This window comes from Solea solea, chromosome 6 (assembly GCF_958295425.1).
Source record: "Solea solea chromosome 6, fSolSol10.1, whole genome shotgun sequence".
Taxonomy (NCBI): domain Eukaryota; kingdom Metazoa; phylum Chordata; class Actinopteri; order Pleuronectiformes; family Soleidae; genus Solea; species Solea solea.
The window spans coordinates 25,326,908-25,353,720 of record NC_081139.1 but is presented as its reverse complement, the minus strand read 5'-3'; the positions used below and the strand labels follow the sequence as shown (position 1 = coordinate 25,353,720).

Genomic DNA, 26,813 nt, shown 5'->3' with positions numbered 1-26,813 from the left:
ATCTTCACCTTTTGGGCACAGTGATAGCTGCTTCAGCTGCTGTCCTTCTGGGCCTGCTGTCATTGTGACCTCTTCAGCAATGGCTGAACAGCTTTCACTTGGACCCCATGCGGCACAGGCACATGAAGCTCAAGTTGTGTCAGTGGTGTCTTCAGGCCCTGGCCCAGTGGAGAGAAAGGGCCTATTTGAGATCGTCTGCATGGGCATCATTCCATCATGCTGGGATACTGACACAACAGACGCTTGCACCTCTGGGTGGGGAACACTGGCAGAACAGGACAGTCCATGGTCAATTGCCTGTTCTAGAAGCAAGGGAGCATGTCAATGTCCTCGAGCTACGTGCTGAACAAGAAGCTCTGCGGTACTTCCAACCCATTTAGAGGTAAAATTGTGTTCTCGTTCGGTCAGACAGCACCTCGGCTCTATCATTTCAACCATCAAGGAGGCACTAAGTAGGTGCAGCTACTGCAGGTCTCCCGCGATCTACTGACATGGGCAGCCTCTCGCTTGGTCAGCCCCCTGCTTGACCAGCCTAAGGGAAATATATCCACAGGGGAGGAGGAACCAGGTTGCAAACCCCTCTTTGGCAGGGCAGCAGTGGATCTCTTTGCCTCAGCAGAATCCACCCATAGTCCCCTGTGGTTCTCCCTAATGGAGAAATACAGCCCTCTAGGCCATGATCCGTTAGCACACGCCTGGCCAGAGACCCTGCTGTATGCATTCCTTCCTACTCCTGTGATAGTTCCTACACTACAAAGGGTCTTCCGACAGGTCTCTTGTTAGTGGCCCCCTTCAGGCCTGCGAGGATGCGCAGATCCCAGAGGCCCTTTCCTAACAGGGAGGATCTCCTGTCCCAGTTGGGACATCTATAGGGCCAGAGCCACTCCAGAATAGTTACAGGGATGTGGTCAGGAACACTGACCACTGGCATTTACACAAGGCACTAGTTTCCTAGATGGAACTGTGTTGGCTAAGGGTTGACTCTGGCCCAATCCCAAATGTTCCGTCATGCTGGCACCTCAACCAGCCTATTCAACTGGCTCAGTATGTTACCTTTACCAGAGGATGGCCAGAGTCACGGCCCTTAGGTCATATGTCAGTGCCACAGCTGAAAATCGGCCACTGGCCACTCTACCAGGGGCGTCTCCACAAGCAGCCCTGAAGGGCATACCACTGGAGCACATATGCGCTGCAGCCTCATGGACATCACTGAACACTTAATTTCTGGTCATCCAGTCTCGTATTCTTGCGAGAAGATTCTGAAGGAACTGATCCTGTGGTGACACCAGAAGATAAGCCTTCTCTCCAGTCCACCATGGTCACATGTGACGTTTGTTACTTGACCTACACATGCATGAGATGGAATATCCAGTGCTTAAATGACAGCTTCATCCAGGGTTCATGGAACCGGAGTTGCATGCATAACTTTGGTTTTCTATCTTTGATAACAATGGGCCCCCCTATAGAATGTTTGGGAAGCACTGTTCAACTGTATACTATTATGTCTAGACTAATTAAATACAAAATTGTATCTTGTCAAATCACAAGCTGTGTTAGAATGTACTTTATAACATTTTTATTGAATGATAGCCTGCACTTCTACACTGTGTTGCTACTCTCTTCCCCTCCCCCTCCCTGCTCCTCCTCCTCGCCCTCTTTATTCTACTGCCATGACTCCTCCTCCACCTCCTGTGGTCTGTATTCACCAAAAATGCGTCTGGATTGCATGTCACTTCCACAATTGACCTGCGCTTGTGTGATGTGTGTGTTTTGTACTGGTCTGTTTCAGTAAACAAGCACAGAATGACAGGAATTTATATTTTAATATTAGCTGAGAGTTCATGGTTGAAAATTAACTTAAGCATGAGAAAAATGTACTTGGTGAATTCTGTGGATTCTTAATTATTTGTTTTGGTTTTGGAAAAAGTTAACTTGGAGTTAAGCTAAGCTAAGCTGTGTTGGACAGAAACTGAGTACTTTTCTCTCTTTCTCTGTGTTAAATAATTCAGCTGCAGCATTAGCTCTGTAGCAGCCCTGTGTTCAGCACTTGGTCTGTGTTGGAGGATCTCTCTCACACACACCAACACTGGCAGAGTATGTAGCAGGCTTGTAATTAATTACAGACTATTTGTTGGTGTGATTTATATTTAGACATAATGAGGTTAAATCTAGATGGAGACATATTTCTTTCCTTGTCAGGAGTTGGAACATTTCTTTACTTTTTTTTACTTTATTTACTATTCAACTGAAATAATTATTGTATTAAACACTGCTGTTAGAGACAGTCTCTTTACCTAAGAAAAACGTTGTTCTATTATCACGGATTATTAATTAAACTATGTTTTCATCAAAATGCATTGATGATTGTTACTGTCCAGTCCATTTGCCCTCTGAATTACAATCAAAATCTCAAGATTATACTAACCCTATTGTCGATGTATTTTAAATAATTTGCGAACTTATTCGAAGCTTTATAAAATGTCTGTTGATTCATTTTTGCTGGAACGTTCGGATATTTTCACACTGTCCTGTTCTGTCAGAGCCAAGTTGGCACCCACATGAATATCGTGTGATGGACTGGTGATCTGTCCAGGGTGTGACCCCGCCTATCGACCCTCATGTGAAGGATAAAGTGGTCGAAGATTAATGGATGGAGGAAAAAGTCATCAAAATCATGTTTATGTACCATAAACATGGTTTATGAACCATGAACAACCCAGCCTAAAAAAAACGAGTTTAACATTTAAGACTGTGGAATGCAGTTCGGTTTTGTGATGGATGACTCACTTCTTCTACTTTCACTTAGCTGGATGTTTCGTATATAAAAATGGGTTGGATTATTGGTCACATATCCAGGAAAGGGAAGTGATGACGCAGTGGAATGAGCTGAAGGGAGGACACAAACAGGATGCTGTGACTTCCTGTGCAGTTTTAGAAATCACCTTTTTCCCATAAGATTCTGAGAAAGCAAATATTTATAAGCATGAAAATGCCACTTAGTAAGATTGCTAGAAAGTCAAGTCATGTTAAGATATTCAGAGGATGCAACAGTTCATGAACTTATTCTTTCTGTTTTTTAGGAGATGTTACGACATTAAAACAAGACCACATCCTAAATGGAGCTTGACTGGGGCTTGTACTGGCCAAGGTGAGCATGTAGTATTATGTAGTAACACACACACACACACACACACACAAACACTTGCAGAGATCCAGTCCAAGTTGAGAATCCATATCAACCAAATATTCAGTCCGTGTCACTTGGAGATGTAAAATCCCTCACATAAGCAGCTGTTGTTTATGAACCTGATGGTTTGTGAACCCCGTTTGTGGAGTGAGCTTGTTTTCGCATTTTTAAATGAAGCTGATTTAGGTTCATTTAGAGTCAGGCCTCAGGGACAGGTTTTCTTTTTTTGCACAAAGTTGTTGTTTTTTTTGTTTTTGTTTTTCACCATATCCAAACTAATGAGGGGAATTGGATTCCATCCAGTGTTTCACACAGAGGTGTTTAATGATGACTAATAACAACACAAGCTCTGAAGAAAATCACCTGTGTCTCGTTTGACTGTCTTGCTACTGCTGCAATTAAGGGCACAAAATTGGTCTGTGAGCCCCTTAAAGAACACTGTCGCACCAGATTGTGTTGTTAAATGTTTTCTTAATATCTATCCATGAAAACCTACAGTTGAAAACTCATTTTTCTCATTTACTCTGGTTTTCAACATTGCCTCACATTCACCAGTGTAGAGACCATAATACCTTGCTGTGCATAGCTGGGTCCCAGCAGCCCCCAGCTCTGCTGTTTGTCTGTTTCAAGATGTGAAGCTGACTGAGGGCTGATGTCATCTTTCTCCACTGCTGCAGAGGTGAGCCTTAGGACAGAAACCAAGAAGGAGGGAGGGAAGGAAGGAAGGAAGGGGGCTATACTGGCAGGCAAAATCAGCTCGAACAGGGACAGGTAGATTTAGAAAGGGGTGTGGAAATGTAGACTGACATGAAGTACGCGATGCAGAATTATGTTGCTGTGTGTGTGGTGTGTGTGTGTGTGTGTCTGAGATTAGGTACTCTTTAGGGCTCTTTAGCTGTCAACTGTTAGTAGACTAGTTGTCTAATAGTTGACAGCAAAATTAGTTTCATTACAGGATCTAACATTATTACATTTTAGATAAAGAACGACAAGTCAAGAGTGTTTCTTTCATCATTCTCTACTGACTGATTAATATCCTTAAGACTAGCAGCACTGTTAATAATGTAACTATTATTAAAACTGTTTGTAAAGGAAAGAAAACCGTGACGTTACACGAGTATTGGGGTGATGGTGGTGGGGGGTAATATTAAAATTCTAATATTTTCTGCGTCATTATATATTCTTTCAAACTCATTTTGGGAAAAAGGGACAGCCCTAATGTAAGCTGAGCCTCGTGTGCCATGGTGCCACTTCAGCAATGCATGAACATTTATAGAGGAAACAGGTTTTGGATGATTCAGACGCACCTCGACTGGTACGATAATTAGCTCTTGTTTTTTTTGTGCAGTTCATAATCTAACTAGTCGACTATTGAAATAGTCATTAGTTGCAGCCCTAGTGCACTTCTAATAGTAGTAGTAGTAGTAGTATTGGTGATGGTGGGTGACTGGACTGCATGTCCTAGCCTGCTGTTTTGGAGCAGGAGGTTGCATAATGGTTCTCATCCGTTCTACAGTTTTCCACCCTGGAATGAGCTCACTCTGTGTTTAAAAGCACTCATGTGTACTCACACACACACACACACACACACACACACACGCAGACACACACACGCAGACACACACGTAGACCCAAAGTCCAGGACAGAGTTGTAGTAGAACAATCTGGTCAAACAGCCGCACGCTACAGCTTTGTGTCTGTGTGTTTGTGGGTGGAAATAGGAACAAGCCGTGACCTTAGAGACTGACTGCAGAGGTTTCCTCTATCATGAACTCTGAGAGGGTCAGACACAGGGCAGTGCCAGAGAAGGAAAACAAGGGCAGGATCCCTAGCCCCACTCTGCTACACCCTGGGATAGAGGGGGAGAGAAGAGAGAGGGGTTGTCTGAGCATGGTATGGCGGAAACAGCAGTTAAAATTATTGGAAGAAAGTATGGATGTAGGCCAGAATGGAGAATGCAGAGTATAGAGAATGTGTGAGAGGGAGAATTCTTACCAGTCCCTGAGAAATGCTGTGGAGATTTGTCTGAATAGCTTCTGAGCTTGAGCACTGTGTATTCTTTTGCTTATGCAGTCACAGGCAGACAAAGAGCCAGACTGGTGAATATGTGCCTTCCTTGGGCCATGGCTTCTCTCGCTGGTCTCTCTTACAGATTGTACTGCGACATGTCTGAACATGAAAGTGCACTCAAAACTGTTTGTATATGCAGCGTGTATGAGTGTTGTCACTGCTGTTGGCAGAGTGTGGTACCATTCTAGTCAGGCAGGCTTACTGAACGCAGGATGACCCATTTCCCCCGAGGCTCCAAATCACTACTTCATGATCAGTCGCTTCTTGCAGTGGAAGAGATGAGCGTTCACTTCTGTCAAGCACTCAGGAGGAACCAAGGCTGCTTTACTAACTGGATAGTGTACACTTCTAAATCTGTAATAATTAGATTTAGAAGTGAACGCTCATCTCTTCCACTGCAAAAAAACAGTTCGGTTTGGGGGCGTAGACTGCAATATTTTGGTACATTAAATGTATATATGTTCTCCATGAATAGATTCTGATTGGATTGTGTCCACTACTGTGTTTTTATGCGACTTCCCATGTTCATGAAGGCAGCACCAGCTGCCCAATTAACTGTCATGATAGGAATGACACGTCAATACAGCGTTGGTGTCAGCAGAGAATCGCGAGTGGCAGGGAAAATCTAATGTTCAAGGGACTGTCGTCTTTTTAAATCCACCGTGTGGCTCTATTATCGTCAACTGTGGCAGTGAAGGAGCGAAGGTTGTCAATGAAACGCAGACTGTCTGCAAGCACGGTTTAACGCGAGTCAAGTCTGCTCACGGTAACACATCTAAAATGAATGCCCATTTACGCCGGCATCACCCGGGCATTTCCCTGGCAGAAATGAGGAAGGAGCTGGGCTCGGTCCGTGGACAAAAAAATAGCCAAAGATTTGAGGGGATTAGCAGTTTTGCAATTTCATACACAGTTCAAGTAAAGACAGAATGCACAGTGTATTGTGACAAATGTATACACACTGGAAGTATTTTGTTTGGTATGAAACCATAAAAAAATTTGTGTCTTTCTTATTTGCATGTAATGCCACTGCTGGCTGAATTTATAAAAAGCAAAAAAGAGTTTTTCTGGGTCATCTTGTCTGAATAGAACATGTTTTTGTACAAAACAAAATACAATGAGACGGAACATTTCAAATGGTTTTCTTCTCCTTATAGTGCAAAAAAATACAAATAAAAACACAATACAAACACACTAGGCGCATCATAATACACTTCAGCAGGAGGTCAGGGATTTTGTTGACTTTTATTTTAGTGTTTATTTGTAACAATTAAAACGTAACGTTTCAGAGTGCTGGTATCAATAACTGACAGCTACGGCTGGGAACTACATCGATGTTTCATGAGACAAGATATGGTCTTAGATTTTGGATTTGTAAATAAGCTTTAAAAAAATAAGCTGTTTTTTATTTGACATTTATTTATTTACAGTGTATTGTCACTCTCCTTTGAGAAGCTCAAACATCTCAAAAGAAAAGTTTTCATGAGCTCAGACAAAACAACCTGGTTGATTTAATTTATATCGCGATTATATATATTGATATTGAATGATATAAAAACGTTCATCATGATATGTTTTTTTTTCCCCATATCACCCAGTCCTACCTTACTGTCCACACGCTGTGCAAGCATAGAAAAACACACCATTTTGTTTATTCCCTCATGTTGAACCACCTTTACCTAATGTGTGTATATATGACATGATGCTTTGTTCTTCCAGGTGCTGATATGTGCTGAAAATGAGTGGTATAGGAGACAACTCGCTGGAGCCGCTGTGCTCTGACCGCAAACGTAAACTGTCCACCTGTGACACTCCAGGCTTAGGGTAAGTGCTGTAAATTCTGTCATGCATTGTGCAGTTATCAGTCCACATTTGGCAGCCTCTGCTCTTTTGGTGTCAGTGAGTTTATCAGGTCTCTTCCTTCTTCCTGGCTCTGTGTAAATATCCTTACCTCCCTGTTCCAAACGTGCGTCTGTGGGTAGCAAAACAACTTGAAGCCTCCGAGACCCGGCCGTAGAGCCTGCATGGGGATGGGGCATAGAGAGGTGAGGTTGCCACGGCAACATATCTAATCCCCTTGGCGCCCCTGCAGGTGTGACAAGCGTCGGAGGGAACAGGAGAGCAAGTACATCGAGGAGCTGGCCGAGCTCATCTCTGCCAACCTCTCCAACATTGACAGCTTCAATGTCAAGCCTGACAAATGTGCCATCCTCAAGGAGACTGTGAGGCAGATCAGACAAATCAAAGAGCAAGGTAGTACCACTCTACACATCACACACAAACTGTAAACTCCTGGTCATGAGCAGCAAAACATCAAATGAAAAGATGTAGTTTGAACATTGTTTGGTTTCAATGTTCAATGTTACATACTTTACTTACCAAAAATGTTCTTATTGAATAGAGTTGGGCATAATCATGTCAGTGAGCCTTCTGCAGGACACATGAATCCACTACATTATTCAGGCTACATCCACTGTTACATTACATTTTCTGATTAAAGACAAACAGATTCTGCTCCAGATATGTTTGGCATCCTCACTGCCCTGGTGTTTTGGAGCCCTAAAAACGGACATTTGAAAAATGATGCTGGCTCTGTATTTCATTAAAAGCTCTGCAGCTACATTTGGTGTCGACGGCAGAAACTGAGACATAAGAAAACTTTGATGCAGTGATCTGCATTCACACCATTTTGTATTATTTGTAAATGGTCTTTTTTGTACTTTTATAATTTATACTTCTCTAGTCTTGATGACCGGTCAAAGCTGCTTTACACTGCAGTATTGCCATCGACTCACACTCTCATCTATGTGCAGCCATGCACAGCTGTCAGGATCAATGTGGAGTTAAGTGTCTTGCCCAAGGACACATCGGCATGTAGACCAGAGGAGCTGGGAACCGAACCCACAGACTTCGAGTTGTCTGTGGGTCTTCGAGATCTAGTACTGATAGTATTTTTTTTGGAAACTGCAGAGAAGAGAATGGGCTTCCTATTTACACCAGCACACACATGCCTAGTGTAGTGTCGATATTATATCTACAGTACACAGATTTGATATCTTTAGAGTATATTTTCAGTGTATTGTCACTCTCCTTTGAGAAGCTCAAACATCTCAAGAAAACTTTTGTATGTATGTTTGTATGATATGTGCGTTGGTTTTTATGTAGCCTCAGACCAACAGTCACTTTGCCTTGTTGTTTTTTACTGGGCGAAAAAGAAAGCCATTTATTGAAACCAATCTTTGGTGGTTATGGTATGCTGGGAGACTGACACTGGTGACTCCAAAATCAGAGACACTTGTGTCCCGAGGCTGTTCATAATAATTGCAGATTTGACGTGATTAGATATTTAGAAAGAAGATATTGTTTGAGATGAGATCTGTGAAGGTAAGTGGATCAGGAAAAGAGAGTGAGCAATCATACTGAAATCTACCCCTGAGGGTCCCAGCTGGCTATTGCTGGGCACAGCATTGTGCTGCCCGGTTGCTATAGTTACAGGACAGGAATGATGGAGGGACTGTTTTTTCCCCCCTCCGTCTTGTTTGTTGTCCATTTAACACAGCTTTCCCCTTCTTGTTTGTTTATCCTCACTTTTTTGTTATCAGTTTGTTGTTTGTCTTTTTTTTGCCAGTCTTTCTCCAGTGTTTGATTGTGTTGTGTGTTGAAATGCAATGAAATCCACCTTATGACATATTTGCCATCTTGCTGTGAGTCTCGCACCACAGATGGCCCTGCTGTAGAGACAGAGTGGTATCTTAACTAATCATCAAGCACATGCTTATTTTAAAAATAGAAAGGCATGCTGACCATGCTTCCATGCCTTGTGCTGACACCTGGTGGTCGGAAGAAGTACGATATTACACTGTAGAGCATTAAAGTCAGAGCCTCGTTACTGGGTCCTTTAATTACAACAGTAGCTAACTTTTGTTAAACTTAAAATGAACTGGTAAAAATGTGTGAACCCTGGAGTTTGGAAGAAGGTTTTCACAGTGAGTCATAGAGTGTGTAAAATCCATGTTTCACTCGTGTAAAATGATAACTTTCTTCATCAGCAGTGCAATTTGCTTCATCTGTCATTAGGAAAAAGCTCGTGTAGTGATGATGATGTCCAGAAGGCCGATGTGTCCTCCACTGGTCAAGGGGTCATTGACAAGGACCATCTGGGACCGCTGCTCCTGCAGGTCAGCTTTGGGACAATCTCTGATCTGCAAAAGACCAACACCAATTCATTTCTCTTTTATTGGCTGGATCAGTGCTTTGCTGTGTGATAGATGCATTCTTCTATTCCCCTGTTGTTCGTAGGCCTTGGATGGCTTTCTGTTTGTGGTGAACCGAGAGGGCAGCATCATATTCGTGTCAGACAATGTGACCCAGTACCTGCAGTACAAACAGGAGGAGCTGATCAACACCAGTGTGTACAAGATCATCCATGATGACGACAGGGAGGAGTTTCACAAGAATCTACCCAAGTCCATTGGTGAGACACGTCTGCATGCACCAATATCACTTTTTTCCAAATAATTCCTTAGTTTGGTTCCGCTCAATAATGAGGAATACAGGTACTTGGTGCAGACACATTCAAAATAATTTTTTACGTTACTTTTTTAATAGCACCAAATGGGGCATCGTGGGGTGGAGAAGCACCTCGGCAGAAGAGTCACACCTTCAACTGTCGCATGCTGGTGAACTTTGGTCATGGTCAGAGTAATGGGTTGTCCGATGAGAGACCTGGGGGCCAACGCTATGAGACCATGCAGTGTTTTGCTCTGACTCAGCCCCGGGCAATGATGGAGGAGGGAGAAGGTAAAAGTCACTTTTATCAGCATTTTCAGTCAAATTAGAGAATACAACAGTTGTCAACAGTCTACATTTACATTGAACAAAGCAGATGTTATGATTTGATCAGCATTTCTGCTATAAGTAAGATTGGTTTACACATGATGTCTTGTTTGGCTGCTGTATTTTGTTTTTCGTCAATGTGGATTTAAAATGTCATCGTCTCTTTCCTCAGATTTGCAGTCATGTATGATTTGTGTGGCACGACGTATTACTGCAGTAGAAAGAACTGAGAGGTTTAGCACTCGCCACGAACTGTCTGGTAAGTTTCCACTTTGCAACATATAGGGCTGCACAGAGCCCCTCTGGTGACATTTGATTTAAAATAAATAAATCAATCAATATATATATGAAATACAGTATAATAATATATTGGGATATAAAGCTGCACGCAGGTTGTTTCTCTGGAGGCATGAAGAGTTTTCTTTTGGGCTGTTTGTCATTCTCAAAGGAGAGTGACAATACACTGTAAATAGACTCTAAAATAAAAAAATCTGCTGTTTATGATCTGTATTATATTCTTTGAATACTGTTATTACTTTTCATTTCTGGATTTTATTTAAGGAAATACATTTCGAAATTATTTTATTTATTTTTATATTAGGACGAATAGAGACGATAGCTGCTAATAAGGCGGAGCTTATTTTGTGGGTACAACAATAACAATTTGCACACTTTGTTTTTCATCTTTTATCTGATCCTGCCCTGTAACTAGTGTTGACGTTGTTTGGATGTGCAAGCCTTTAGACCCATTATAGTAAAACATAATCCCTGAGTTTGTATCAACAGTGTAACGTTAACACAAATGCATACATTTTGAAAAACAAGCCGGCAGACGAAGATATAACTAAACTGAGGGAATTGTGTGCATCTTCTGTTGCAGGTAAACTGATTGAAATTGAACATCAGAGCTCTCTTCATACCACCATGCGCCCAGGTTGGGAAGATCTGGTAAAGCGCTGCATGCAAATGTTCCTCCATCACAGTGAGGGACAACCATGGTCCTACAAACGTCACTATCAAGAAGGTATGTAATGTTGTATGTCTCTACAATCTACTGTGTAACCATCTGCACTGGTTACATAGTAGGTGGGGCAACTCATTTGATGCATTTTTTAGTTTGTTTTTTAGTTGGTTCAGATGTTGTTTCTAGGTGAATGAAAGGCTCGAACCCTTAATGAATACTAGGGCTGCAATGATTATTCGTAATTAATTGATTACTAAATGAATTGATGAATTTTTTTGAGTGTTTTGTTTTCAGATTTTTCAGCTTCTTAAAAGTGAATTTTTTTTTTCTTTTGCTCCATATTATTAAATAAATTATTACAACTGAATCATTTCAGTGAATGGTCAAAACCCAACATCTTCATTTTGAGGTTTGAGAAACACTGGCCAACAAATTTCAACGTTTTCTGGTCATTTTATGGACCAAACTATTACTTGATTGGTTGAAAAAATCATCGTTAGTTGCAGCTCTAGGAAATATTCTGCAGCTTTTTTGTATTTGGAGGTTTGATTTATTTTCATTTTTTTCACTTTAGCGTTCCATAATGGCCATGCAGAAACTCCACTCTATCGTTTCTCGCTTCCTGATGGTACCCTAGTCACAGCTCAGACCAGGAGTGACCTCTCCAGAAATCCTAACCCCAATGAACCACACTCTTTTGTGTCCACACACTTGCTTCAAAGGTAGAAATGCTCTCACAATTAAAGCCAACAAGAATATCATTTAAATCAGTTGTGCAGCCGTTCTATTGCTCTGTTTTTAATTGTTGTTTTTTTATATTTTCTTGAAGAGAGCAAAATAATTATCGTGGAAACCAAGGTGGAGGCATGAGGCCTCAAAACAACCCCAATCAACAGATGAACATGGGCCCTGGAGGAGGCATGGGTATGAACCGGGGCTATGGCATGGCTGAACAGGGCGGCATGCCACACAGAGGAATGCCTCCGTATGTAGGCGGCAACTGCATGAACCCCGTTAACCAGATGAACCAAATGAATCCCATGCAGCAAATGAACAACACGGGTCAAATGAATCAAATGAGTTCCATGCATTCAGTGAACTACCCCATGAACTCAATGAACCAAATGGGTCCAGTGAATCAGATGGGTCACCGCAGCATGCATCACCAGCAGCACCCACATCAACAACAGATGGGTCAGTTCCATGGAGGAGGACCAGGAGGTGCAGGGTATGGAATGGGAATGACCAGTCCTCCCCAGGCCAGTCCAGGGATTAACGGCCCCCCACACAATGTCATGGGTTCCCCTAGAGTCAGAGGAAGCCCCAAGATGGGTACAAGCCCCTTCTCCCCTGGTGGTATGAACCAAATATTTTGACATATAGGAAAACTAGATCAAAAACAAATGTTTGCTCATTTTTGTTTTATTCATGAGTTGCTCACATTACTTTGGTTTGTCTGTTTGCAGGTATGAACTCCCCCATTAGCTCCAGTCACCCTGGTAACTCTGGAGTGGGTGGAGGAGGAACCACCTTCTCAAGCAGTTCTTTGAACGCCCTCCAAGCCATCAGTGAGGGAGTTGGCAATCCTATGCCTACCCCACTCACATCTCCCCCACAACACAAACCTGACAGCTCCCCAAGCATCAACTCCACCAACCAGTCAGCAGGGGGACCATGCAAACCAGGCCTCCCGGCCTACTCTGACACCAAGAGTCCAGGCACCTCTTTGGGGGCTGGTGGAGATCAGCACTTGCAGCAGCACCCTCGCACCCCTATCAGCGAGGGCCCTCCTGACAAACTGGACAGCCAGGTGAGCAGAGAGATGGGCCCAGCAGGGGGCGAATCCACTCGAAGGGTCCCTGATAGCAGATGTCACAAGAAACTTCTGCAGCTTCTCACCTCCCCTACAGACGAGTCGGCACCCCCCAATCAAACACCAAGCTCTGGATCCACCTCCACACCCGAGAATAAAGACGGAACACTGGGCGTCACCAGCCCTTTTTCTTCCACAGGAGTATCCTCCTCTACAGGTGGAAACCATGGTGCTGTGTCGTCCTCTGGTGGCACGGGTCATCTATCAAATCAGTCACTTCAGGAAAAGCACAAGATCCTCCACAAGCTCCTTCAGAATGGGAACACTCCCGACGAGGTGGCTCGCATCACAGCCGAGGCCACTGGGAAGAGCACCTTCAATTCAGACTCTGGATCTGCGGCCCCTGGCGGAGTTAGGGGATCGGAATCAAAACAAGAGCAGCACAGCCCTAAGAAAGAGAAGCCTCATGCGCTCCTTCACTACCTCCTCAATAAGGATGATTCTAAAGAAAGTAGGGATATCAAGCCAAAGCTGGAAGAGTTGGAAGGGAGGGCAGCTCAGGGGGCAGGGGTCACTAACTCAGATATTGATGGAAAGGTCAAACTGGAGCCATCTGATGAGGTATGTTTTTCCACCTGAAATGATGTTAGATTTAGTAAAAAAAATACTCAAAACATTCTTTTTCAGTCACTTTTATTTCTCTGTTGTTCAGACTGAGACCCTGGAGACCATTCTTGGTGTCCCAAGGAACAGCTCTGGCTTCTACCCGGACCCAGACTCCAGAGCAGGGAAGGAAGTGGGAAGGAAACAAGGAAATATGCCTGACACTTTCATTGGTAAGGAAAATGTCAAATAAAGAATTATACAGCAAAATATAAATATAATAATAAGTCATGCCATTGACATTGGTGTCTCTTTGTTTACTATTCAATTTAATCTAATCTATATAGCACTCACTCACTCGGTGGAGAGAAAAATAAACTCCATTTTAACAGGAAGAAATTGCTGATGTAACAGAACAGAAAATATTAAGACCTAAAACACTTCAAAAACACTGTTACCTTGTTTTTGTCAGGAGGAGAGAAAGGTCCTGTGCCACTAGGCCAGCATGGTGTCTATCAAAGAACCTTGTCCATGGATGCCAAACCCATGGCTGGAGAGGGAGCAGCAGCAGCAGCAGCAGCAGCAGCAGCCGCCGCCGCCGCCGCCGCCGCTGCCGCAGCAGCAGCAGTAGGAGGAGGAGGAGGCCTTTCTGTGAGAAGGAACGTCCCATGTCCCACGTTGGTCAAACAGGAAAAAATGGATGTGCCAATCCGACCTGGTGGTGTATCCAATGGCTTTCCTGGAGGCATCGGTGTTGGTCCACCACGGGGAAATCCAAGTAAACTCTTATTTTTGTTACGTCTAACAAAGTGTCGTTCTGTATAGATCTGATTTTAATAGAATAGATGGCATGTTTTTGTTTTTTTACATTAGATATTTTTTGAGATGATTAATTAAACTCACCACTTTTAATAAGCTCACATTACAGTTTCCACTGTGTCATTAAGCAGTAGAGGTCGACCAGGCAGATTAGGCATTTTGCAGATTATCAATATTGGCATTTTATTTTAACCATCACCAATATTATTGATTGATTGATTGATTGATTGATATATTAATAAAAAAGTTCTGCTGTAGCAATCTGCTTTCAAGCTGCTGCACCAACTGGTATTATGGATGAACCTTAAAGCCATTTAAACAAAGTTTTGTGTTGGAGTTTGTAAAATTCGAAGTGTTGGCAGACATTTTTAATGTCAATATCTGTTATTAGCCTCATTAGAAAGTCATTATTGGTATTGATATCTGCCCTGAAACTCCAACAAATGCTTAATGTTAATGATCTTTGTTTCATTCAGGAGGTATGGGCCGAGGTATGGGAATGCCCCAGCGCCCTCCCGTGGCAGGAATAGGGGAGTGGGGGATGCGGAGGAACAGCCCTGTGGCCGGACCAGGACACCCAGGCATGGCTCGCTCTGGCCCAATGGGAGGACCGGTGATCAACCGCTCCAACAGTGTTCCTGGAAACACCAGGTCTATGTTGCAGCAGCAGCTCATGGATATGGGTATGTGACATATATGTTTCTGTTGTACCTGAAACTAGTGAATGCTTGCTGCCTTAACATGGTTGTTGCATAATATGATGAAGCCAAGTATTTTGTCTCATACTACACACGAAACTTTGATTTTCTCACACCAAACTAGATTTATGAACATCTTTGATTAAAAAAGAAACTTAAAAGAAACTCCAAATGAAATTAAAAAGAAATTATTCAAAATTAGTTTAGTTTTATTTTGTTTTCATTGTCTGTTGTGGGATTTTAACATAATGTCAAGAGGCTGTGTTTGGTTGTTCTGGAATCACAAAGTCATTCTGTACAAAATACTATTAAAACCAGAACAAATGAAGCTGTATTCTGTGTGCCTAGTGCTGCCGATTCTTCTTTTTGTATGTAAAGGGTAGGGTGTATTAAGCTCGTGCTTCTACACTTTTTCTGTCTATAACTTGTTTGTTGTTTTGTTTTGTTTCCATTTATCTCCATTTATCTTACTGTTCCCTGTCGTTTCATTGTCTTACATGTGTTGACCAAAATAGAAAAAAAAAGATATACATCTAATTTCTGTGAAATCATCTGCAGGTACCAATGAATCCAATATGAGGATGAGCCCGTTTGGTGGACACGGACCACCACCACAGTCCCCATCCTGGCCAGACTCTGCAATGGGAATGGACAGACCACAAAGCAACTCTAACATGTAAACTACTGGTTCTAACCTACTCTAGACCTAAGACTGAATTTAGAAGTTGACATTGTTATTGTTTAATCATAGTCTCATGTCCCTGGAGACCCTCTGCAGAGTGGTCCTATCATTGAACTTCTGGTTAGAATGCACCTGAATGTTTCTTCTGCTCTGATCACAAAAACACATTCAGAAGATCTCTCTCTCTTGCTGCAGTTTCACTTTTTACTTCCATACAGTAGTTAATGTGTAGCCACAGTAATAACACATGGTTTCTTTTTTGAATGTTTATTTTATGTTACAGCAGCACGAGTAGAGCTTTGATTCACTCAGCTATTTGTGTTCTTGTGCTGATATAGTCATAGGATTGATGTTAATTCCAGATCTGAACTGCGTGACTCAACACGTTTGTCCTATGTTGGTTTAGGGACCCGTTTGTACACCCCCTGGATGATTTACTGGGCTCTGTGGCCAACAGTGAGGGCCCACCTGATGAGCGAGCGCTTTTGGACCAACTGGATTCTCTGCTGAACACCGCTGATGTCATTGCTCTGCAGGAGATTGACCGAGCCCTGGGCATCGCTGAAATAGTAAGCCAGGTACTGGTACACTGGTGTTAGAGCCAAGGGTCCACAGCGACTTAAGTGACTGCTTTTTACAGTGTAAAATCAGAATAGTATGACGTAAGTTGGTTATTTATTTTCTGCTTGAATAGTCGGTGAGGAATAAGAAAGGCAAAATGAGCAGAAGCCCTTATAATGATCTAAAATCACTGCATGAATTTACATTACTTGGACTACATTACATGGACTTTAATTTTATTTTCCTTTTTATTGTGAAAGGTGGTGTACAAATTTAAGTTTATTATTATTATCATTAAAGTCTAGTTCTTTGAAATGGGGTAATATACATAAGACATTTTCAGACATGTCCAGACATTCTCAGGAGTTTGTGGTTTCGAGGTGTTCACAACAGTCCAGGTTTAGGAGGTCCTGCTACATTTACACATTAATCACATATTAGACAAGGGAGCTGGCAGGAGAATCTCCACAGAATCCCTGGAACGTAAATCAGCTTGAGACACAGTGAAAACATGGCTGTCAGTGGCAACTCAAGGAAAACCAGATTTTAGCCTCTAATTAAAAAGCTTGTCTCCTAATGTTTACAATATGTTCACCATTTTTTTCTTACTTTTTCCTTTTTGAACGAGTGACTTTCTGCTCCCAAGTCCATAAAGAATATTGTAATATTATATTTTTACATTGTGGCACATATAAGTTGTTCATCCACCGCTTTCTCTGTCATTTAAGTTCAGATGTGTTATTTTTGTGTAATTACTGTGGAGTGACACCAACTAGCTGTTTTAGCTTCCCGTGGGTTAAACCACTGTTTTTCTGTATAGACAGTGAGTGGGTTTACAGTACAGCAGTCTGTGGTTCTGTGTGCAGGGGGATCAGTATGGGATCACATAACCACATTTCAAAAAACTTGATCTGAGTGTTATTGTTACATTAAGGGTTTACTCTGTTCAAACTAGCATTACATGCAACCTAACTGTACTCCACAACCAGGGACCAGAAGGTCAACCGCGGGGCCAGGAGCAAAGACAGAGTCAGCGCCCATCCTCGGAGCCTTTCCCACGGCCGGAGTCCTCCATAGCCATGGACCCAAAATCTATGTATGGCCAGGGTTACCCCGGACCCCCAGGTCCCCCAGGTCCCCCTTCCATGGGCATGCAAGCTGGGTACAGCAACAACGCAATGCAAGGCCAGTCTCCAGGAGGCTTCAACCCTATGATGAATCAGATGGGTCAAACAGGGGCCTTCCCTGGCATGGGGGGTATGGGCAACCCCCGTGCAAACATGATGAGACCGCGTATGATGGCTGCAAATCCCCTCCGACTGCAGCTACAGCAGAGACTGCAAGGGCAGCAGGTGATCACCAAACACCTTATGGTTTGATAGAATTTCGATTTCAGTAATAAACATCAAAATAACACATTGTCTTCTCGTATCTGGCAGTTTATGAACCAAACCCGACAAGGCATAAAGATGGAAAATGCCCCTGGAGGAAATCCTCCCATGCGTCCAGGCTTGCAGCCTGGCATGCAGCCTGGCATGCAGCCTGGCATGCAGCCTGGTTTGCAGCCTGGCATGCAGCCTGGCATGCAGCCTGGCATTCAGCCTGGCATGCAGCCTGCAGGCATGGGGACTCAGGTGTGTAGAGAGCACTTCTTCACGTCCACTATAGTGTGCATTTACTTGTCACATTTAGCAACTGCAGTGTCAAGGTCAAAATATTGATGTTTTTCCACAGCCTGGTTTCCTGAACGCCCAGATGATGGCTCAGCGCAGCCGAGAGATGATGACCATGCAGATGAAGAGGCAGCGGATGATGATGCTGATGCAGCAGCAGCAACAACAACAGCAGCAGCAGCAGCAGCAGCAGCAGGGGCAGGGAGCAGCAGGAGCCTTCAGCCCTCCTCCAAACGTCACTGCACCGGGAGGCATGGACAGCCCCATGGTCAGTCCTGTCTTAAACCAACCTGGGCAGCAGGGCTTCAACTATGGAGGCAACTATGGTGAGTTGACTGAAACAGAGCTCGTTTCCTGTGTCATTGCTTCACACAGTAAAGACAAATCAGCTACCAGTTAGTGTGTTCCACTATAACTGCTCTCAGGTCACAGTGACTGACTGCTGCTACATAAATGTCGTGACAATATCGTACCATGTTGTCTCTGGCCCACCACTTTAGGATACAGATTTTGTTTGTGAAAAATAATTCAGTACAAATTAGATCATAATAAGTGAAAGGTGCAGCTCCCCACTGTGGCACATTAAAAGGTAAATCACAAGGACTTTATGTTGGTGATCTAGATTTCAAGTTTTCAAGTCACTCACATGAAACGATAATATAGATTGACTAATTAACTTATTGGAAGTGCTTTTTAATCACCATTTTTTTGTCCCATTACTTTTGACTAACGTATCTTTAGCTTGCCAACATAATCTAGCAGGAGTTTAAATTAGTACTACAGAGCAGATTTGTGAATTGAAAATATTGGTCCTCTGCTGTGTAAAGTGTACACTCATTCAGGGACACACTATTTATGAAGTAAAGACTTGAATATTTCATTTTCGTATTTTTTTTTTACATGATTGAAATTGTGGTTGCATGATAAATCGTTAAAAAAAAATCTCGATTCACGCCGCAAATAAATGATCCGATACGAAGCACCTTTGACGTGATGCGACTCAGTGGAGGTGGAAGCCCCTCTGCAGTTGAGAGTTTAAAAGCAGTGGCGCTGAGTGAGTGCGGCGCAGAACATAGGAGAGTGTGTGTGTGTGTGTGTGTGAGACAGAAGAGCGGCAAGAATCACACAACCACCCGACCCGAGCTTGTGCCAAAAAGAATGATTGCATTCGGCCCGCCGCCAGCGATTGCCGGCTTTCAGCAGTGCTGTCGCTAAATACACCACACAGAGATTTTAGACATTTCCTTGCTAAACTACACTAAACACAAAGGCTGTACTTGTTGTTGTACTTGCAGGGATGAGCCAGCAGGGGGACCCATCATTCATGGCTCCAGGTAGCAGCCCACCAGGAAATATGATGCAAGGACGAATGGGTGGCCCTCCTCAGAACACCATGATGCAAGGAAACCCACAGGGAGGACCCATGTACTCGAGCGGAGACACGAAGGCCTGGCCGCAAGGAGGAATGCCACGCAACAAGTAACCACCATCAAACCTCTCTGAGAAACAACTTGGCACCAGTTTAGCAAAATACTCAAAACTTGACCATTTCTACTTTCATTTGTTCCCGTCTTCCAGTTCATACTCGCAGCAGCAGTACCCTCAGCAAGGCAACCAGGGCCAGTTTGGACCCATGATGATGAACAGCCCCATGGGTGGGCTGGGTCCAGTCAGTGGGGCCGCCGCAGGACAGATGGGACAAATGCCAGGACAGATGCAGGGCCACATGGGCATGAACCCCATGGGAATGGGTAGAATGCCAATGGGACCTGATCAGGTTGGTAGTACTTTGACACCTTATTCCACGAGATGGCGGTGCATTAGGATACAGCAACACATGCTCTTTGCACCTTCTGTCAGAAAAGAGCTGAGAAACCTGATCTCAACCTCATCTTAACTCTGTACAATGGTGTGTGGAAATGGCAAACACCTATTCTATCAAAACCTTAGTGAATATAAAGCCATTTACAGGAAAATGAATTACAATAACTGGTAGATATACTGTATGTGCCTCAGAGTGTTGCACCAGAAATGAAGGAAGAATTTGAATACCTGCCAAAATGAAAAAGAAATGAGCACGTTGACCCAGGTCATGTCACAGTTGAATCCAATAAAAACCCAAATGCATTGCAGAGTGATTTGACCTGGGAGTGATTCTGATTCAAGATTCTTTATTGTCATTCCAACACACATTAGGACATGAGTTGGGATCGAAATTGCAGTCTCTCCAGAACCGGGTCAGCCCAAACAATAAAAGGGAAAAAAACAACAAAAAAACAACAGTTTAAACTTAAAATATGAAACACAAGCAGGATAATTACAGTCGGCTGTGAAACCAACTAATTTGGGCATAACTCCGGGAGCTAGAGAAGCTTTTCATTAAGCACAGTCCCACTAGAAATCTTCTTAATCTGAATTTCTATCATTTTACACAGGCTCGGGCCGGGCTCGAGCTCAGGCTTGTGCGGTACATGATCGGTCAGGTGATGCGTTTCAATTAGTGCGAGAAAGATGTGAAGGTGGATGCTGAGGAGGCACCGGACACATTTGCTGCTGTAGAAACACGGTAGCACAAGATGGTGGCCTGCATATAGAGCATGACCCTTGTTTATTTTAAATCAGGGTTACTGTTCAACAAACATACTTCATTTCTGCTCATAAACCCTTGCTACATGTTTCACGCTGTACATTTTAAAGGAAAATGTTACATTTCTACTGTTGTTCTGTCTCTGCAGAAGTATTGTTGAGGAGAGGACCTGTGGCAGGAAGTGACGCCTTTCAACTGTAGCAGAACAGCTGGGACTACACACACACACACACACACACACACAAGCGGTGCAAGAGACTCAAATGTACTGCTCATCCAGAAGGAAGTGGGCTGTGAGGACACGCATGCATCAGGTTTCATCTCCAACTGAAACGTCACAAGTCGATTATGATTATGCACAAACACAAAGTGAGTGTGTGTGTGTGTGAGTGTGTGAGTGTGTGAGTGAGAGACATGACTGAGCCGCAGCTGTCCAACAGTATTCAGTGTCACAGTCCGGCTGCAGTTTGGGATGATGGTACAACAGGCTGTGACCGCACTTTACCCAGAGGCTCCTGTGTGGAAAATCAAGATTGATGCAATATTTCTTCGTCATCAACCCTTTACTAGAGATTCAATGCCTTCACAAAAAGTTTTTTTTTTTCTTTTCTTTTTTTCGGATGCGCCTCATTCTTGAAGTCATTAGAAGCTCGGCACAGTTTTCTATGTCATGCAGATTGGAGCAATAATTATTGCGTGGATATTTTTGAGTGTCTGTCACCCTGTTATCAGCAAACACACGGTACTGTGCAGTATTAGACGTCTCCAGTGTCCTCTGTGAACATGAACTGTAAATCTACGACGTATATCAGACGTGCTCTCAAAGGCCTGTTTTTGCACACAGTGTGTTTGTGTTCCACAGGTCATGACAGATGTGTTCGGTTCTGTTTGTTAGTTTTTGCCTTTTTGGCAGATGTTTCGGGCATGTTTGGGTTTTCCTTCCCTTCTCAGTCATTTTCTCAATGCTGTTGTTTTTTTTTGTTTTTGTTTTTTATTTCCTGAAGAGTCATGTTTTAGTAAGGCACTTTTTATGACTTAAAGGTTTGAGCCCTCACACTGTCAAAACTATCATAGGAAAAGTGATGGAGATGAATTCTTACTGGTCTGTCCATGATGTTAAATTGATAATTGGATGAAATGTGTGTGTGTTACATTATGAGGAAAAAGCAAGTCCCCATTATGTAAAGATTACATTTTAAAGTGACGCTATGTTTAAGGGTTTGGGGTAGTTGACATAATGGCTATCTGAAGTCATGGACGTGTGTGTGTGTGTGTGTGTGTGTGTGTGTGTGTGTGTGTGTTTCACTTCAGTGACAAACCTGCTCCTGACAGATTTCTCTCTCCCCTCAGTTTTGTCCGTTCTTCACATAATCTCCACTCGCTGAATCTACCTTTTCAAAACGCGCAATCCAAAGATATTTTTCCACCTCTCTGTATAGTTTGAGTGTAAATTTTTTATGATATGCATTTATATTATTCGGATGGTAAATGGGTACATATGGATGTGTAATTGCATACGGTGGACTGTACGTGTATGTGTGTGAGCAGTGCAGTAAAAGGAGAAGTGGAAGGTTCCAACTCCACAGCAGACACGTTTTTACATCAGAGGAGAAAACAACGCATGTTTTTGCTGTGCAAGAGAATGAAATCCACTTAAAAACATATCAATATCGCTTCTATTTTTCTGTAAACGACTCCATTTAATGAGCAGATTTTGTTACTTTGGGGAAAAAGGAACTTTGTACAGTTTGAATGAAGCACAACATGAGGGATGAGATGGTTTTGGTTTGTTTGAGTTTTTCTCTGTGTGAAGGTAAGATAAGCTGTCGTTTTACAGGATGTATATTACAGATTTTTCTCTTTGTTGTTGATATTAATGTAAATACAAATTTATATTTAAACACTCCTGCCTCCGCTTCTCTGAATATACACTGACCCTGGTTATGAGCAGTGATGCATGCAAACTGTGAATATAAGCCTGTGTAGCACACTCCTCCGTTTATTAGTTTATTAATGAATGAAAGACTGATCATATACATGTTTAGACGGAATATTCTTGTCACTGAATAATATCACACAGTAATATTGCTCCCTGTCTAGTATTCTAATCTAAAAGAAAGTTCTTATGCAAAGTCCGTCATCCTTTTCCTAAAAATGGCCCGAGGCGCGTGGATCGGCATTGGCCCGGCATTGGCCCAGTCCCCTACCCAGATTCCAACCACATCTAATGACATTCCCTGCACATATACACTGATATGTGTGCTTAAGATAGAGTAAACTGATATAGCTGTTGTAAGCCCAGACACCCTCTCTTGATGTGGTCATTTACTATAGAAACTGTACCTGAATGACATTGTCTATGTTTTGTTTTACCAAGCATGTTCAGTGTGTGCTAAATGATTTCAACTGTTTAATGTTATTAACCTGTTACTAACACACTAATGTCAGTCTAATACTGTTTATGTTTTGTTTTGTCCAGTATCTTCTGTCTATTTCATATAATTTCAATTGTTTACTGTTACTAACCCATAATAACTATTACTATCCCTCTCTCCCTCTTACTCCCCTTGTTTGTCCACTCCCTGTCCCCTTGTCCGGTCCGGCTGCCCACACCACATAATCATTAAATAAATAAATAAATAAAAATACTGCAGTTCCGAGTATCACAGACTCGCCCTGCGCATAGCATACCTGTCCGACACCACAAGGCATGCAGTCGACCATATTACATGTCCTAGGTACTGGGCAGGACAGGTTAAAAAATTAAAAATTAAATAAAAAATCCTTCAGTATTCACAGTTGATGCAAGTAAAATGCAGATTTCTGCCAATGACACGTTTCAGTGAGTGTAGATTCTGAAGCATTTATTACAGCATGTGCTTAAATCCTGTTATTGGATATAACTGCTGCAGACTTTTTATTTTTTTGTTTAGATGATCGTGTGTAAAATCAGTAAAGAAATGTGGTCACATAAGTCTTCATGGAGAGCAAAACCTGGTCTTAATGAGACAGAACCTCACTTCTGGGCTAAGATTTGACTAGTGCTGAAGTTACTGGTTATGGTTTAGTTCGGGGATTAGGCTTTGGTTAGACCGTCTGAACGCGTTCATGCTGTAGCTCACTGTCGTTGTTACCACAGCGGGGCGCTGTTGTCCGCTTATGCCTTCTCTCTCACTTGCCTCCCACCCAAAGTGCTGCAGTGTACGTCACGGACACTGGAGGGCGCACTCAGCACAAGTGAGTAGCACTGATGGATTCAAATAGCATCAGTTCTATGGAATGATGAACATTAACGACGAGATGCAGCTCTGATTGTGTGTTATAGTGATGGACAGAACAATAGATGATAAAAGGAGAACACACTCCACTGTGTGTGTGTGTGTGTGTGTGTGTGTATATATGTGTGTATGTATATATATATAACATCCCATAATGCACCTCAACAATGAGCCATGAGGAAAACACCAGAGACTGAATAAATACTTGTAATGAGTGAAATTAATTATGATTTTTACACGGCTAAACATTTATTTGTAATTGTTCCATTTACGCTAATATATTTTTGTTTTTTTTGTTTTATTTTTTTAATATTATTGATATTGATATATATTTCTTGTTGTGTTTGTCTTTCATTAATCTGGTCTGTGAAAGCATTTCGGAAACTCTGTTTTTGTAAAAAAAAAATGTTATTGTATATATATATGTATACTGTATGTATTTATCTATATATATATATATATAGATATATACATACACATACAGTACATAGATACATATATATGAGAGTGTACTGTGAGAATGGGTAACAGTGAGCAGCTCTCTCTCCCTCCCTCCCTCTTTCTCTCTCCCTCCCTCCCTCTGTTCGACACACAGAGAGAGAGAGAGAGAGAGTTGGCTTGTTTCCCGGCCCATCTGCGGCCTGGCCCGTGGATTACTGTTTGTTAATGTTTCAATCAGCTGTGTGTTGAGGAATGTGGAGCTATTTAACCTGAACTTCCCCAGGTGTGCCGAGGCGCCGCTCAGTCTGGGCCCCGCCGCCCTCCCCTGCCCTTGGCACAAAGCTATCACACAAACACAATCACACACTGGCCACGCCGGGGCTGCAGCTGTGCGCATCGCACCGCAGGGAATTGGGAAAAACATTGCACCAGGGAGACAGAATAAATCTTCTAACGAATCGCTTCGCCAAAGCAATTTAACCCCTGCGGTGCCGGAGGACACTGCAGCACGGCTGATTTACAACAGAACATATTGAAACAGCACTTTTAAATGCAGCTTTTATGGAGTGAAACTAACTTTTATCTTATTTATTTCATTGTTATTGTTTTTCCTCATTTCCCTTTTTTTTCACCTTTTTCTTTGTCAGTGAGTTTTCTCATCACAAAAAAACATCATCTGAAGTTAAAAAATAAAAGAAGTTTGTAAACTTTATTTGAGATTTTTACTTGTCAAGATGTTAAGAGTTGGTGACCTTTGGTAACATGATCTGTTAATGATCCACACAGAAGCAAATGAGCAGTTTAACAGGCTCCAAATGTGTTGGACAGCAGCTTTGGTTTTATGTTACCTGAACAACTTTACAGCTTCTCAGCCACTTCACACTCACGGTAACCTGGTCACAGAGGAACTGTGATAACACTACATCCCATAAGTGACCCCCCCCCCCCCCCCCACACACACACACACACACACACACACACGTGATTTTTAAGACTCAATGTTTCATTGTCAGACAGATACTCAGTGACACACTGTTCAAAAATAATTGTCTTGTTTTAATAAAAAACACATACACATGGTACATTGTAAGAAAACAATATCTTCACATAATGACTCATTGTAATATACAATACAGTTTGTTGCTCAGGAATCTGAGAATTTTTACTTTTTCGTCTTTTCATACAAAAATTCTGAATATTCTACAAGGTTTTTTAAACACAAGACACAAGAGTGTTAACAGAAACTTTCACTTTCTTTTAGAAACTCTAGAAGCAACAAGCGGACGCTGGCTGCACTGAACTTTGTCTTGGTCCCCCTGACTAACCCTGTCTCTGTCTGGACACCGCCGCGCGCTCCTCTTCTCTCTGGACCCTCGGATGAATCGAGAGCCGTTGATGGCAGAGAGATCCTCGCTACAGGACAAACATCCACGCAGCGCTTTTTTTAATTCTAGCATTTGGGAGTTTGAAACGTCCCTACACAGTTCAAGGTTGTTCTGTCGATGTGGTGGAGAAGTCACATCAGGAAGCCTTGTTCGTTCTTGGTGCTGCTCACAGTAGAATCACGGAGCGATGCTCCCCGAGTTCTTAACGACACATTATCCTGTCATCTGAGCACCCGTTCTGTAAAACACAAGACAAGAGGAGGATTAATACACTAGAATCACACACACACACACAGTGATCGCATGCAAACCGTTGCGTAAAATCAGCTATTACGCACGGAGCTGACAGCTTTTACGCACGTGTTTTCACAATCAGAGCGTACGTTATTAAAGTGCGTGCACCTCAGTAACACAGAGACATATTATGTCATATGATAGGATTGAAGATAATTACCTCTACTGTGATGCCGGCCAGTTCTGCGTTCAGTGTGGTCAGCGGTGTGCGGGCGCCGCCGCTGACGGAATGCTGGCGGCTCTTCTCAGGCTCGTCCAGCTCGACCTGCAGGTCCCAGATGTAGTCGATGACGTGCTGCAGGATCTCCACCTTGCTGGCCTTCTTGTTGGTGGGCAGCGTGGGCACCAGCTCTTTGAGCTTGCTGTAGCAGCTGTTCATGTCCTGCAGGAACACGTTCATCTGCTCGTCCAGCAGCGGGATCTTGCACTTGGAGATGGCGAGGCTCTGTTCGGACAGGCAGCGCACCATGTCGTCATCGCCGACTTTGCTCTTCAGGGCGCAGGTAGATCCGTGAACCTTCATGTTGATTAGTGTGTCGAGTAGTTTCCAAGAAATAGACGTGAAGGAGGATGTTTCAGTGATCAGGCGTTTACTCCTACTCCTCTCTCAGGTGTGAGTAAGTCAATGTTGACAGTTCGCAACAACCGCATGGAGTAACCTCGGCCTGTTTATAGCAGAGCAGGCGCAGGGGGCGTGTCCGAGCCCTCCTGTTTGAAACCGCTGGGCCACTGACACGGCTGCGTTTGTCTTAATGGGCGGGTCCACAGCTGCGCTCTCAGCCAATGACAGGACTCGCCCGGTTATCGGGATTTACAATCTGTTTGAGGGATGGCGTTACAAATGGAAACAAATGTGTGTCTTTTATGGCTGATATGTGGGAATCCAGCTGTCCATGGCTTGGGGACTCTGCAGGTGTAGATT

The 26,813-nt window shown here is 42.9% G+C and overlaps 2 protein-coding genes across 4 annotated transcripts in view; one reads left to right on the top strand and one right to left on the bottom strand.

Moving 5' to 3' along the window:
• The window catches only part of ncoa3 (nuclear receptor coactivator 3), a 40,332-nt gene extending 17,936 nt beyond the window's left edge, over nt 1–22,396 (top strand). The window contains exons 2-23 of one of the 3 annotated variants that reach the window (XM_058631509.1): nt 3,081–3,148; nt 6,977–7,081; nt 7,350–7,510; nt 9,335–9,435; nt 9,557–9,731; nt 9,866–10,057; nt 10,266–10,352; nt 10,974–11,117; nt 11,632–11,779; nt 11,887–12,413; nt 12,524–13,491; nt 13,583–13,706; nt 13,946–14,251; nt 14,769–14,975; nt 15,549–15,666; nt 16,079–16,241; nt 17,223–17,585; nt 17,673–17,867; nt 17,968–18,232; nt 19,202–19,385; nt 19,485–19,683; nt 20,642–22,396. In XM_058631509.1, the coding sequence (XP_058487492.1) occupies nt 6,996–7,081; nt 7,350–7,510; nt 9,335–9,435; nt 9,557–9,731; nt 9,866–10,057; nt 10,266–10,352; nt 10,974–11,117; nt 11,632–11,779; nt 11,887–12,413; nt 12,524–13,491; nt 13,583–13,706; nt 13,946–14,251; nt 14,769–14,975; nt 15,549–15,666; nt 16,079–16,241; nt 17,223–17,585; nt 17,673–17,867; nt 17,968–18,232; nt 19,202–19,385; nt 19,485–19,683; nt 20,642–20,653 (4,725 nt within the window). In that variant the 5' untranslated portion in view covers nt 3,081–3,148; nt 6,977–6,995 and the 3' untranslated portion in view covers nt 20,654–22,396. Of the gene's footprint in view, nt 1–3,080; nt 3,149–6,976; nt 7,082–7,349; nt 7,511–9,334; nt 9,436–9,556; nt 9,732–9,865; nt 10,058–10,265; nt 10,353–10,973; nt 11,118–11,631; nt 11,780–11,886; nt 12,414–12,523; nt 13,492–13,582; nt 13,707–13,945; nt 14,252–14,768; nt 14,976–15,548; nt 15,667–16,078; nt 16,251–17,222; nt 17,586–17,672; nt 17,868–17,967; nt 18,233–19,201; nt 19,386–19,484; nt 19,684–20,641 lie in introns of all 3 variants that reach the window. The other 2 variants (XM_058631507.1, XM_058631508.1) reach the window with 2 other exon arrangements.
• A 2,851-nt stretch (nt 22,397–25,247) lies between these two features.
• Nucleotides 25,248–26,549, bottom strand: id1 (inhibitor of DNA binding 1, HLH protein). Its single transcript, XM_058630582.1, has 2 exons — nt 26,052–26,549; nt 25,248–25,835 (listed from the first exon to the last, which is right to left on the bottom strand). Exons 1-2 carry the CDS (start codon nt 26,412–26,414, stop codon nt 25,800–25,802), a joined length of 399 nt encoding a protein of 132 aa, XP_058486565.1. The 5' UTR covers nt 26,415–26,549; the 3' UTR covers nt 25,248–25,799.
• Nucleotides 26,550–26,813: the final 264 nt, after the last annotated feature.

Coding starts and splice junctions, on each gene's coding strand:
- id1 (XM_058630582.1), bottom strand. CDS start 26,414: ATGAAGGTTCACGGATCTACCTGCGCCCTGAAGAGCAAAGTCGGCGAT. Junction 25,836..26,051: donor TGGCCGGCATCACAGTAGAG/GTAATTATCTTC, acceptor TGTGTTTTACAG/AACGGGTGCTCAGATGACAG.